Raw genomic sequence first — 14132 nt, forward strand, 5'->3', positions numbered from 1 at the left:
GGTACAATGGGGCAAAAGGCTCTGCATGGTAAAAGGCTCCTTTGATTTATTTTTTTTTAATCCCAAAACAATTATTTCCTTAGCACCTGTTTGTCACTGTGAACTGCTAACATTTTCCTCTGTGTGAAATATCTAAAGGTCAATTTTGAGGCAATTTGATCTAATATTTAATATTTTTTTAAATGTTGCAAATTTATTTAGCTAAAGAATGTCCTGGAAATTATAAATGTTTTTGATAAAATACTTATTTTAAATTGTGTTCAAGTGTAATTATATAAAAATAAGTGAAAAGGATAGCATTTGCGGTAAAAAGCCCCCCTGTTGCAGGAGCTAAAGGCCCCTATTAAACTCATTGTTTTTTAAGTGGGTTGAATAGATATATTATGAAGAATGTTGAAAGTGGGCTTTAATCCAATCACAATAAAGATTCATTTGTTTATAGAATACTTAAGATGTAATGAAATGTCAGATTTGTTTGAAATGAACAAGAAATTATCTTAAATGGGTATTCTAAGCATAATCTTAATTTTTTTCTTAACTTTTCCCTAGTATGTACACAATATCACTATAAACCCCATAAGGGCCTTTTACACCAATGAGGGAGCCTTTTACCCCAGGAGTGTGGTAAAAGGCTCCCTCTGCACCTTTTATTAAAACACTAATTGTATTCAAAACAACCTTCTGTAATTTCTTTTCACTCAAATTATGTTGCTTCATCAATATTCAGTAATAAATGTATTTCTAAAATCTTGATACACTTTGCGACAAGAAAAAAAAATATTTTCCTTAAAATGCCTGATGTACCCTCTGTTTTGCAATGTCAAAGAATTTCTAAATTTCATTTAAAAAAAGGGCATATTATTAACTTTATATTTGCCAGTTAGCATGCCAAAAATATCAATCATTTTACATATATAAACATAAGAACCTATTCATGACTTAAAATATAGTTAATATATTTAAATCTAAATATAGATTTAAACCATCGGGTTATTAATGATTTATAAGCTTGAATTCCACAGTGAATGCACAAGGAGGGTTAAACAAATGGTGAGGTTGGTTAGTATTTTGCATATACTCCTTTTGTGTTCCATATTTTTAAATGTGCTGTGCATGATTTTATTTATGGAAAATGTTCCTTCTACCTGAAAGATAACACTGAAATAAGTGACCAGAGATATCTCACCGGTGATGGCACTAGACTGTAAACAGCTATATATATTATAGGTTATTTTAGACAATGGGAGTTGCCCATCAATAGAAAGCGAATGATCACTATATATACTTGGCACAAGGGCCATGAGCAACTGTCAGAAGAGATTCATCTATGAAGAATTTATTGGGAATTTTAAAGCAATATTACAAGCCAAAAATCACAATTTACTACAGTTCTGACAAATACTTAACATTCAAACACACATATCAGGGTGGAATCACACACACAGAGGATATAAATCAGGAAAAATACTAAAACTTCATAGGGGAAATCAAATGTGACATGAATTAATGCCACCTTGGTGGCCCAGTTTGGTGATAATGAAAACAGCACTGTCTTTTGGTGTCACTGTCTTACAGACAGCTCTGCTCTGAATGCAGGTAAAACACTGGATTCAAGCTCTACCAGCAACACATCATGCTTAAACCATTTATCTGTCAATGATTATTAACGGATTACCAAAATGTTTTATCTTGGCACACTGAGATCAATGCCAACATCAAACCTAAATATTCAAACAGAAAATAGCATCCACTCGTCTCTTCTATATCTCACAAAACACATAACAACTGAAGTAAACAATTCCTCTTAGAAATACAAAATGCACACAAAAAAATAAATTTAAAAGCAATATGATTGAGTATTTCCAGGCTGTGCGCAGTAAAGCCTTCTACACATTGAAAGCATCAGTTCTCATTTGATACCAGAAAGTCTGTAATTAATGGTTGTAACACTGAAATTGAGAATTAATGGACCAGTCATCTGATAACAACCATCTATATAAGGCAGAAATATAGACTGACAAGATCATGTACCACCAAAGCAGCACACAACTCTGTAGAACAAATTAAAGAACTGACTGAGCTACAAGGCAGTAATACATAATAGATAAAATAAGCCTGTGGCGTCTGTAAAAATGCTGCCATCAAGATCTTTATTTTGTCCCACAGTTTGAAGACAAAGATGGGGAGTAAAATCATTGAACATATCTATCAGCTTTTTCGTTATTAAGCCCTTGGGTCTCTGCTTTGGACAAGATCCAGTCAGTGTCAAGAGATTCATCTCATCTACGGATGCTTTCAGTGTGTAAAGTGACTTGACATGCATATAGTGTACGTCTAAACAGAGTTGGTAGTTGTTTTTGTGAATAAGTGTGATTCTAGAATTGTGCAGACTGCTTGCATCCTGAATCGTTCTTGGCTGATGCAGATTAAATAAAGTCAAATGTCCATTTGAAACAGCCGGCCAGAACTGAGAGAGATGGCCGAGTCCAAATTCAGCTCCATTTGGGAATTGAAATCAGAGCTTCAAACATCATACACACTTCCAAAGCAGCAGCATCCAGTTTTAAGAGCTCACCAAAACGTAGATCATCCTACCAAAGAAAAGACAGAAAGATTAAACACTTTATAGCCAAAGCATATGAGAAAAAAAAAAAAAAGACATGCATGACAGATAAAGAAATTGTACATACCCATAAAGATAGTAGAAGAACGAGAGGAGGTAGAATGCGAGTTTGCACCAGCCCTCCTTCTGACAGTATGCAAGAATATCTGCATTCATTATTGTGGTGGGGTCATACAATCCAGGTCCACTCATCACAGGGCGACTCATATACCTGCATAAACACAAACACACTAGCTATTGATCTTTGAGCAAGACATTCCCCAAACACAAAAGGAGACTACTCACTTATTAAATTTAAAAACTAGCTCAATGTATCTGCTGAGGTGCTTGATCTTAGGAATGTGCAAGAGTAATTGACTAATCGTTCTGCACTAACTAGTCTAATATTAAAACCGCTACTTATATATCGCAAATTAATATTAATTTCTGCATTTGCTTGCAGTGAGCAGAATCTCTTACCAAAACTTGCTATATGTGGCAATACTTCTAATATTTTAGATTCTTATTGAATTATACTCTATTTGTATTTGGTGGTTGTTGTTGGAGTCATGCAAACCAATGGACGAGGATCTTTTATGGTGGAAAAAACGCAGAATGGTACCTGAAGCTTATCAGACCAGTATGTGTGTATATGAGTTAAGTCTCGGAATGCTGGCAGAGCGCATTTTATAAAAAGCCAACTTTTACCACTATTTCGGAATAAATGGAATTATCAAACACGTGAAATGACAAAATTTGATAGAGAGCCTTTATGGAGACTATTATATATATATTTGTGTTACCCTAATGCCGTAAGTATTAGTTCTATTTAAGCTCTGGGTGGTGGAAATTGACTGGCGACCTGTCCAGGGTGTCCCCCGCCTTTCGCCCAATGTTAGCTGGGATAGGCTCCAGCCCCCCGCGACCCTGTACACAGGATAAGCGGTTGACGATGGATGGATGGATGGTGGTGGAAATTGTTTTTTTTTTTAATTCTATTTGTATTAATACAATTTCTTAATGTAACCCCTTAATTTAAAAAGTAAAAGCATAGTTTGTTGAAGTTATCTTTTTTGAAATGTTTCTTGGTAAACAGCCATTGTAGCCAAAATCATCAAGACATTGTTTTTATACAATATTTGTACTAAATTAGTAAAAAGGTAATGTTTAAGAATGCCATTTAATCATGTTCGATGTATATGCACAAAACAGAAATAAACAGCAATATTTGTCTCCATATATTTTCTAAAACATTTTGATATATGAAAAAGCCAGAAACTTCTGGTTTAATTATCAAAGACAATGCACATCAGCCTTAACACATTTATGTTCAAAAGTTTGGAAAAATGAATAGCCAAATAAAAAGTGCATACAAATAATCTCAATTTATATGATGCCTTATTTCATATTACCAGTAAAATTAACACAAAAATATTATGTAATGCCCAGCCCTTTTTGGGGCTGGAGGCCACACCCACCTCCAGACGTGATAGGCCAGCAGAGGCATGTTGAGTCCAAGGGTTAGCCACTCTGCGGCACACAGGAACATCACACAGAAGAACACATGGATGAGGTACTCCGGCAACACCAGCTGAAGAACCCACACAACACAGGGTCAGAGGACAGACAAAACACACACCTTATAGACAGATTTCTATTGCGCCTGAATTCTGTGAAGATTAGGAATGAATACCAAGTCCAGCAAATCATGGGAATGAACCATTAGAATAACCCTATTCCATCAGCACTGCCATTTGCAAAATAGATCTATCTGAACCCCTCCGCATTTCTGAAATAGCTAATTGGTATCAAACTGAATGACTGAAAATAGTCTTAAAACAAAGACAATAAGTCTAAATTTTATGTGTCCAGATATTGCAAACTGAAATCTCAAAGACGTGAGCTTTAATTACTGAGCATAGATTGTACAATAAAGCTTGTGCAATAATAGCACCTTTTGTGCGTCTCATTTCTGTGACTCATGAAAAATTGAGCTTCGACCTCAGGGATCTTCGCTGATTCATTTGAGAACTTAGCCATCACGTTACATTTAATAATCAAATCAATGTAAATTAATAATCAAACCATTCAACATGACCTCTTGCAAATCTTCTCTGCCTACACTACAGACTCTCAAATCATGCAACAGTCATGTCCTAATTTGGCGAGGTGTTGTAAATAACTCACTGAACCCAATTATGTTTTTAGATTTAGTTGAAGCGATAGTTCACCCTAAAACGAAAATTCTCTCATCATTTACTCACATCATGTCATCCCAGATGTGCATGACTTTCATCTGCAGGACAAAATTATTTTTTAGAAGCATATCTCAGCTCTGTACAGAACAAAGTCATCATAAATGTAATCCATGTCTTCTGAAGAGATCTAATCGATTCTAGGTGAAAACAGAACTCCTTTGTCACTGTACATCTTGTCATTGCAGTCTCTAGGCACGATCATGACTTTAAGCTTGATTAGACTTCCTAGTGCCTGACACATGTGCAGAGCACTAGATGGTGCTAGGAAGAGTTATTGAGCTTGAAATCATGATTGCCAGTGAGACTGCTGATGTCATGATTTATGGTCATTTTGGTCTGTTCTCACCCAAAACCAACTGGATCGCTTCTGAAGACATAGATTTAACTGTTACGCTGACTGGCCACCACTCACTTGCATTGTATGGACCTACAGAGCCAAAATATACTTAAAATAAAAATCTTAATTTCTGTTCTGCAGAAGAAAGAAAGCCATACACATCTGGGATGGCATGAGGCTGAGCAAATGATGAGAGAATTTTAATTTTGGACTAACCCTTTAAATATAGAGTGCTGGGTTTCTCTTAACAGGCAAATAGAACATCTGGCCATTAGCAAATAACTACAAAGAACTGTAGATTTCACAATAACGAATGACCCCCCAACAGAAAAAGGTATAGGAGGAGTGGTAGGTAACGGGATCGTGTTTTTATAGGGATACAATGCCAGGCAGAGTTTAAATAGCAGCCATGCTGAGGGAGGGAGCAGTAACAAGGACTCCAGGCTGCCCCTGCCATGCCTGATCATTTCTGATAAATGACGACACCGCATTAGGCCATGCAGAGAGAGAAAGAGAGAGAGAGAGAATGTGTGTTTTGAGGTGTGAGGATTCTGCTTTTTCCCAACACAAACACATTAAGTATTAAAAAAATTAAAACTAGAGCCATTATGAAAAAAAATTAAAAATTAAAAAATAAAAAGTAAAGTGGTCTAATAACAAATTTTTCTAAGAGTGATTTATGATCCTGATAGGCTAATATGTCAAGATCACAAAAGTCTAGATTATGTGCACCACTATACCTGATCCTCTTCCCCACCCAAACAGTCTCTCCTTTCATTAATCTCATCCATCTCACAAGTGCACTTATGAAATAAAGACAGCTTTCCCTTATATGATCCTAATTGTGTTACTGTTCTACAGCTGTGCCAAATTTAGAACACTCTAAAAGAGGTGTTACTATAAATGGAGTTGTCGCTCTGGGTAAAGAGAAGAGGGGGAACAGAACGACATGCATATTCTGAGCATTTGCAAGTCTTTTCAGTTAACACATTTACCTGTAGACAATTGTCTTTCCTACACACACACAGGCCTACACCTGTGCAAATTAAATCTGCAACTCCCCCCAAACCCACACTAACAGACTAAACCAGTCAAACTTGAGTGAAATATGGAAAACTGTACTGTGGTAATCAGTGTTTTTTTTTTTAAATATTAGCACTGTTTGCGAGAAAGCCTGTTATCAATAGGTGACTGACACAGCAATACTGGCTTAAAGGTATAGTTTACACAAAAATATTCACACTCATGTCATCCCAGGTGTGTATGTCTTTCTTCTGCAGAAAGCCCTGTAGGTTCATACAATGCAAGTGAATGGTGACCAGAAGTTTGAAGCTCCAAAAACACATAAAAGCAGCATTAAAGTAATTAATATGACTCCAGTGGTTTAATCCATGTCTTCAGAAGCAATATGATAAGTGTAGGTGAGAACCAGATCAATATGAAAGTCAATTTTTTTTATATAAATCTCCAATCTAACTTTTACATTCTGAAAGTGAAAGTGGAGGTTTACAGTAAACAAAAAAAAAAAAAAAAGAAAAGAAAATCTCACCCAAATGGATTGCACCACTTCAGAAGACATAGATTAAACCATTGGAGTCATATAGATTACTTTCATGCTGCCTTTGCATTTTTGGAGCTTCAAAGTTCTAGTCACCAGTCATTTGCATTGTCTGAACCTAGAGCTGAAATATTCTTCTAAAACTTTTTGTGTTCTGCGGAAGAAGTCAAACATCTGGGATGGCAATTAATTGAATAGTCCACCCATTTTTGGGTGAACTATCCCTTTACCCATGGAATGAGTTTGGGGCTGGATGATCTGTTTGCAATGTCCGACATCGGTGTTCAGGAAACCTATCAGGAAAGTTTAGTGACTCAAAAACGACTTCAACTTTATCATACGTCTCCCCATTTGGTTCAACTGACAGTTAGTAAATTGATATGTTAGTTAAATGAAAAGACATTTGTAAACACTCTGCTCGTGCACACAGATATTGTTACTGAGCTTAAGCTGAATTCTGGTACCAACCTTCAGAGCAAGCCTGACCCTTTTAATTTTTTTCACCCTGTCAATTGTCTTTGAGCCAATGAGAGGAAAAAATGAAATAAATAAAACAGACAGATGCGAATCAGAAAATCGAACGAAAGAAGTTAGTGTTAGTGTTGGAAAGCAACATTCACTGCAGATGATTAAATAGATTAGCAGAACAGTGTTGTGATAGAAGAGAGGAAACAGGAATGCATGCAATTGTCCTTTATCACACAATCTCACTCACCGGGTTTAACGTGTTACATTGGTCTATAGGATTCTTATAATCAGTCTTCAGCTCATCGAAAGCAATTATCTGAAAAACATGATCAAGGCATTAAGTACAAACATCACTTCCTACATTACCAGAGTTCAGTTTCCACACAAATCTAGAAGGAAAACAGTCTTTAAATGCATTTGCAAATGCATTTTTGGCTAAAATTTTAATTGATTGTGTCAAGGGAGCAATAGGTTATAGGCTCTAGTTTACACTGAAAATATATCATACACTGGCAGCCAAAAGTTTGGAATAATGTACAGATTTTGCTCTTATGGAAAGAAATTGCTGCTTTTATTCACCAAAGTGGCATTCGACTGATCACAATGTATAGTCAGAACATTAATTAAAAATTACTATTACAATTTGAAAAACTAAAGTTTTTCAGAACTTCTTAAACTACTTCAAACAGTTCTCATCAAAAAAATCCTCCACATGCAGTAATGACAGCTTTGCAGATCCTTGGCATTCTAGCTGTCAGTTTGCCCAGATACACAGGTGACATTTCAGGCCACACTTCCTGTAGCACTTGCCATAGATGCAGCTGTATTGTCTGGAACTTCTCACGCACCTTACAGTCTAGCTGATCCCACAAAAGCTCACTGGGGTTAAGATCCATAACACTCTTTTCCAATTATCTGTTGTCCAATGTCTGTGTTTCTTCGCCCACTCTAACCTTTTCTTTTTCGGTTTCAAAAGTGGCTTTTTCTTTGCGCTTCCTCCCATAAGGCCTGCACCACCTATTTACTGTTGTACCTGAAACTGGTGTTGAGCAGGTAGAATTCAATGAAGCTGTCAGCTGAGAAAATGTGAGGCGTCTATTTCTGAAACTAGAGACTCTGACGTACTTATCCTCTCGTTTAGTTGTACATCTGGCCTTTAAATCTGTTTTAATTTGTCTTTGAAGACTGTAGAGTACACCCTTGTATGAAATCTTCAGTTTTTTGACAATTTCAAGCATTGCATAGCCTTCATACCTCAAAACAATGATTGACTGAGGAGTTCCTTTTTTGCCATATTTGACTTAATATTGATCTTAAGACATGTCTATTGCACACTGTGGCAACTCAAAAACAAACACAAAGACAATGTTAAGCTTCATTTAACGAACCAAATAGCTTTCAGCAGTGTTTGATATAATGGCAAGTGATTTTCTAGCACCAAATTAACAATTTAGCATGATTACTCAAGGAAAGGTGTTGGATAAAATAAAAATACTTTTTCAAATAGTGATGGTGCTGTTTTTTTATATCTGCAATACCCTGACTTTACTTTGTGATCAGTTGAATTTAAGTGAAGTACCATTTTTCATTCCGAAACCGCAAAATCTGTACATTATTACAAACTTTTGGCCACAAGTTTATATATATATTTTTCTCTCTAAAACAGGTTAATTGAATCAGGCAGCAATGAAGCAGCCTGAACACTGGTTCTGTTCTGTCAACAAATAGCTTAAATGTGACTCCAATTTGACCAAACAGAAGAGCACTATTAATTCTGAAACGAAAAAATGATTTACGCCAGATGGAATGGCATATGTTAGACATATTTATTTGTATTTATTTATTTTTGTCATTAATCAGTCATCTGTTATATATGTTATTGCTTTAACCAGCAGTTCTGAGATCTGTAAACACATGCACGAGAGCCGAACGTGAGCGCGTGCCCCATCCGCCAGTGATCACAAACAGCTACATCTAATAAACACTTGAACGGATGTGACACAATTTACACATAGAGCATTCATTAAATGTGGTTAACTCTGTAGTTAATGCGTTTAAAGGCACATACGCGCTCGAATAGTTTAAAGAACAGCGGTAATGGTAATCATGGGTGTCACCAGCTTGCGCTCGTGCCATTCATTCCCGTTTGTCTCGCGCTCTGCTTCATTTCTAAGTAATGTCACAACTCGCCGAGCATTTGCGCGTTCATAACCCCACCGCCTAGGTTCACATTTTTATTCGAAACACTTACGTGCCAGATAGCGAAGAAAATAAGGGCCGCCGTCAGCAGCAACGCCAGCATATAACAAAAGGCCGCGAATGTGAACGCCATTTTTCGTTCATGTGGAATTATCCAGACCGACGGATGGGACGTAGAGACCGCTGTGCGTCACGTGATTAAAAAGTCACATGAATGCTCGAAAAAACGCGATTGTAGAAGTCGTCACGATGAGAAAATTCAATCACAAGACATAACACAATGGGGATAACTAAGAATGATTTTGATGAATATGTTCTGTGGAGTATAGCAAAATAGCAAAAGCAAGAAATCCATTGCAATCATTTTAGGACTGGGTTTGAATTAAAAGGTCATGGCATGCCTTTTTTTATTATTATTATTTTAACATGTTCCTTAAAGTCGCCATGAAATCAAAATGAAAGTTTTGCTGCTTTTAGTCCATAGTTATTCCCTTTAAGGTCATCAATATGCTAGTGTGCATCTAAATGCTGACAAAATTTGTTTTCAGAAGATATAAGCATTGAAAATCAGCAGTCTGGCACAGTCATCACAAGACAGATGGCATGAGAAACTTTGTCCAATCAAATTCTTTCTAGAACAGGACACTCCCTCCCCTAGCGTGTCTGGCTGTGTTCTAACTGGCGCTGATCATGCCTTCCCAGGGTACTTCGGATGGATCACAATTCATGTTGTAGGGTCAATTCCAAACAGATTTTCCAATAAGATTTGCTTAAAATTAGTTTTGACTTACCATTATAAGTTGGCCCAAAAGTTGTTTGTGGGGGAGTCGCAAGTTCAAATCCAGGGTGTGCTGAGTGACTCCAGTCAGGCTTCCTAAGCAACCAATTGGCCCGGTTGCTAGGGTGGGTAGAGTCACGTTGGGTTAACTTCCTCATGGTCGCTATAATGTGGTTCTCGCTCTCGGTGGGGCTGAGTTGTGCGTGGATGCTGCGTAGAATATCGTGAAGCCTCCACAAGTGCTAGGTCTCCGCGGTAACACACTCAACAAGCCACGTGATAAGATGCGCAGATTGATGTCGCAGAGGCAACCGAGATTCGTCCTCCGCCACCCGGATTGAGGCGAGTCACTACGGCACCGCGAGGACCTAGAGTGCATTGGGAATTGGGCATTCCAAATTGGGGAGGAAAAATAAAAATTAGACATAACAATTGCTAGTATGATAAGGTCAAACGTTTTAAAGTTTTTATAACTGCAGGATATTCTGGCCAAATAGACCATGGTAGTAACTCATTTATAGATTGTCATTGTTACCAACCAGTGGTCAACATAATTTCAAGACTCACGCACGTGTGACACATGTATGCAATTTCCCGCAAAATCTGTCCCGACAGCTCTAAAATATAAATCATTATTATAGGTTTATCAAAGTGTATTTGGGTAAAGTAAAGACATGGTTTTGAAGATGGATTTATGTTGCACTCTCTCATTAATAACATTTAGTTATTTTTAACAAAAAAAAAAGTTACATAGTGTAGATATATAGTTACATAGTGTTATATAGGTTCACTTATAATATTAGTTTTTTGCAAAAAATTACAAATATAATTTTCCACCCTTAATCCCTCTGTCAGAAACAAAGAAACCGCGTCACAGTATGTACTGTATTTGCAGGGTTGGGAGGGTTACTTTTGAAATGTATTCCACTACAGATTACAGAATATATACTGTAAACAGTAATTTGTAATGTATTCTGTTAGATTACTCAGGGTCAGTAACATATTCTAAATACTTTGGATTACTTCTTCAGCACTGGTAGATTTTCTCACTTGTTTTGACTATAAAAACTCGAATAGTAGCCAGTACAGCAAGACAAAACACACGTTAAAAATACATTCTCTGAAAAACCTAAATATCTTATGCAATGTTGTTTCTAAAACAAGATAAATCAAATTTATCTTGTTTTAAAGATTTTTTAGATATTTTTACAGGAAAACAATACAAAAATTATCAGCAATAATAAGGTTTTTGCCTTAATATCAAAAGTCTTACTAGAAAAAAATTCATTATGATTCAACATGAATTTTCTTGATTATAAAATATGATCGTGTCTGGTAACATGTGCATGTAAAATGGCTAGAAATAGCATTTTAGCTAAGTGTAAAGCTGACAGTTTCTTCTGCTCCAAACTTACTTCAAACCTACTTCTCTGTCTGTTCATATGAATGTAACAATGGGTAATGATGGACCTGTGTAACAAGGGGCCCTCACTGGAGGGGTGCTCACAGAAAGGCTACGTTGATATTTCATTATATTATAATTTGTGTATACATACAGTAATAACATGGTATTGTTTGTAATAAAAGGTGGCAAGAGTCTGTTTTCCACCTGTAAAACTTCCCCCTATAATCTGCCCCGTGCTAGCGACCTCCACCCCCAGTTCACCTGTTTCGATTAGAATGTTGTTTGGATTGCAACGTTATTTTTATTAACCATTTTTACTTAAAAAAAAAAAAAAAAAAACTAAAACAAGAATGCACATACACAAACTAGAAATCTCCCTCCACTGAGGGCTTGATTTAAAAAAAGATATATATTTTTTTAAAACATTTAGCAATTCACTGACATGTTCTTGGTCTGAGTGTATAAATAACACTATTTTTAATAATTATTCTTATCATTATACATACACACATATTTGTCTGCTTTTGGGAAATTTAAAACCAGAACTTTTTCATTAATTACACTGTTGTGACTGACATCACAAAAACCTTTTAAATAAAAAAATGTATGTGTAAATATTTGTATGAACATAAAGATTCAACAACTAAGACATCAACTGAACAAGTTTCACCAACATGTGACTAACAGAAATGGAATAATGTGTCCCTGAACAAAGGGGGAACAAAAGTAACAGTCAGTATCTGGTGTGGCCACCAGCTGCATTAAGTACTGCAGTGCATCTCCTCCTCATGGACTGCACCAGATATGCCAGTTCTTGCTTTAGAGGTGTTACCCCACTCTTCCACCAAGGCACTTGCAAGTTCCCGGACATTTGTGGGGGTAATGGCACTAGCGCTCACCCTCCGATCCAACAGGCCCCAGATTGAGATCCGGGCTCTTCGCTGGCCATGGCAGAACACTGACATTCCTGTCTCGCAGGAAATCACACACAGAACGAGCAGTATGGTTGTTGGCATTGTCATGCTTGAGGGTCATGTCAGGATGAGCCTGCAGGAAGGGTACCACATGAGGGAGGAGGATGTCTTTGAGCATTGATATTGCCTGCAATGACAACAAGCTCAGTCTGATGATGTTGTGACACCACCCCAGACGGACCCCCCACCTCCAAATCAATCCTGCTCCAGAGTACAGGATTCTGTGTAATGCTCATTCCTTTGACAATAAACTAGAGTCGACCATCACACCTGGTGATACAAAACCATGACTCGTCAGTGAAGAGCACTTTTTGCCAGCGCTGTCTGGTCCAGCGAAGGTGGGTTTGTGCCCATAGGCAACGGTTGCCAGTGATGTCTGGTATGGACCTGCCGTACAACAGGCCTACATGCCCTCAGTCCAGCCCCTCTCAACCTATTGCGGACAGTCTGAGCACTGATGGAGGGATTGTGCATTCCTGGTGTAAGTCAGGCAGTTGTAGTTGCCATACTGTACCTGTCCCAAAGGTGTGATATTCAGATTTACCGATCCTGTGCAGGTGTTGTTACATGTGGTCTGCCACGGCAAGGATGATCAGCTGTCCTTCCTGTCTCCCTGTAGTACTGTCTTAGGCGTCTCACAGTACGGACATTGCAATTTATTGCACTGGCCACATCTGCAGTCCTCATGCGTCCATGCATTATGCAGATAAGCAGGAACCCTGGGCAGCTTTCTTTTGGTGTTTTTCAGAGTCAGTAGAAAGGTCTCTTTAGTGTCCTAAGTTTTTATAAATTTGACCTTAATTGCCTACCGTCTGTAAGCTTTTAGTGTCTTAACGACCGTTCCACAGGTGCATGTTCATTAATTATTTATGGTTCCTTGAACAAGTATGGAAAACACTGTTATAAACCCTTTACAATAAATAAAGTTATTTTGATTTTTACAAAAATTATATATAAAATACAGTGTCCTGAAAAAGGGACATTTCTTTTTGCTGAGTTTATTTGACCTTCGTTAAACAGCTGCAGGTGTTCTTTTATTATATAATAAAATTTCGTTTGAGGAATAAAGGAGCATAATCACTGAGAAATTTTCAATCTCAGATGGAAAATGTGGAGCCAGTTAACTGTAAACAAACAAAAACATGGGATTTTGCCCTTCCTGAGGCAAAACGTTTTTAGTCATGTTGTAGTCAGGTGATGCATGCTTGATTCATGCATGGATAATTAAAGGCCAACTAGGCAAAATCTAAACTGCATGAAAGCAAATACTGAGGGTGGAACTTTCTAAATCTTTGTGCCATTGTATTAACATTGCACAACAAACTCAGCTTTTATGATTGTCTGCAATTGATTTACATTTACATACTTATCAGTTGCTTATCCCCCAAGCCATCTGAGACATACAAAAGTGTAAGTGGCAGTAACCAAGACAGATGAAAGTACATCTTAAAAAACTTGACTAATAATTAAATTAAAATAAGGTTATGAATATTAACCAAGAACACTTCAGTAAAGCATATGGACACACTTTAAAAGGAAAACAATCTTTCCAT

At 37.1% G+C, this 14132-nt stretch overlaps 1 protein-coding gene across 1 annotated transcript; it reads right to left on the bottom strand.

The window, feature by feature from the left end:
- Positions 1-1326: 1326 nt before the first annotated feature.
- On the bottom strand, positions 1327-9606 carry cnih1 (cornichon family AMPA receptor auxiliary protein 1). Its single transcript, XM_052151266.1, has 5 exons — positions 9475-9606; positions 7471-7539; positions 4081-4193; positions 2691-2834; positions 1327-2591 (listed from the first exon to the last, which is right to left on the bottom strand). The coding sequence occupies exons 1-5, from the start codon at positions 9553-9555 to the stop codon at positions 2564-2566; spliced, it is 435 nt and encodes a 144-aa protein (XP_052007226.1). The 5' UTR covers positions 9556-9606; the 3' UTR covers positions 1327-2563.
- Between the last annotated feature and the right edge of the window lie 4526 nt (positions 9607-14132).

This window comes from Xyrauchen texanus, chromosome 20, assembly GCF_025860055.1.
Source record: "Xyrauchen texanus isolate HMW12.3.18 chromosome 20, RBS_HiC_50CHRs, whole genome shotgun sequence".
Classification (NCBI taxonomy): Eukaryota; Metazoa; Chordata; class Actinopteri; order Cypriniformes; family Catostomidae; genus Xyrauchen; species Xyrauchen texanus.

Coding starts and splice junctions, on each gene's coding strand:
- cnih1 (XM_052151266.1), bottom strand. CDS start 9,555: ATGGCGTTCACATTCGCGGCCTTTTGTTATATGCTGGCGTTGCTGCTG. Junction 7,540..9,474: donor TTTTCTTCGCTATCTGGCAC/GTAAGTGTTTCG, acceptor CATGTTTTTCAG/ATAATTGCTTTCGATGAGCT. Junction 2,835..4,080: donor CTGGCCTATCACGTCTGGAG/GTGGGTGTGGCC, acceptor GTGTTTATGCAG/GTATATGAGTCGCCCTGTGA.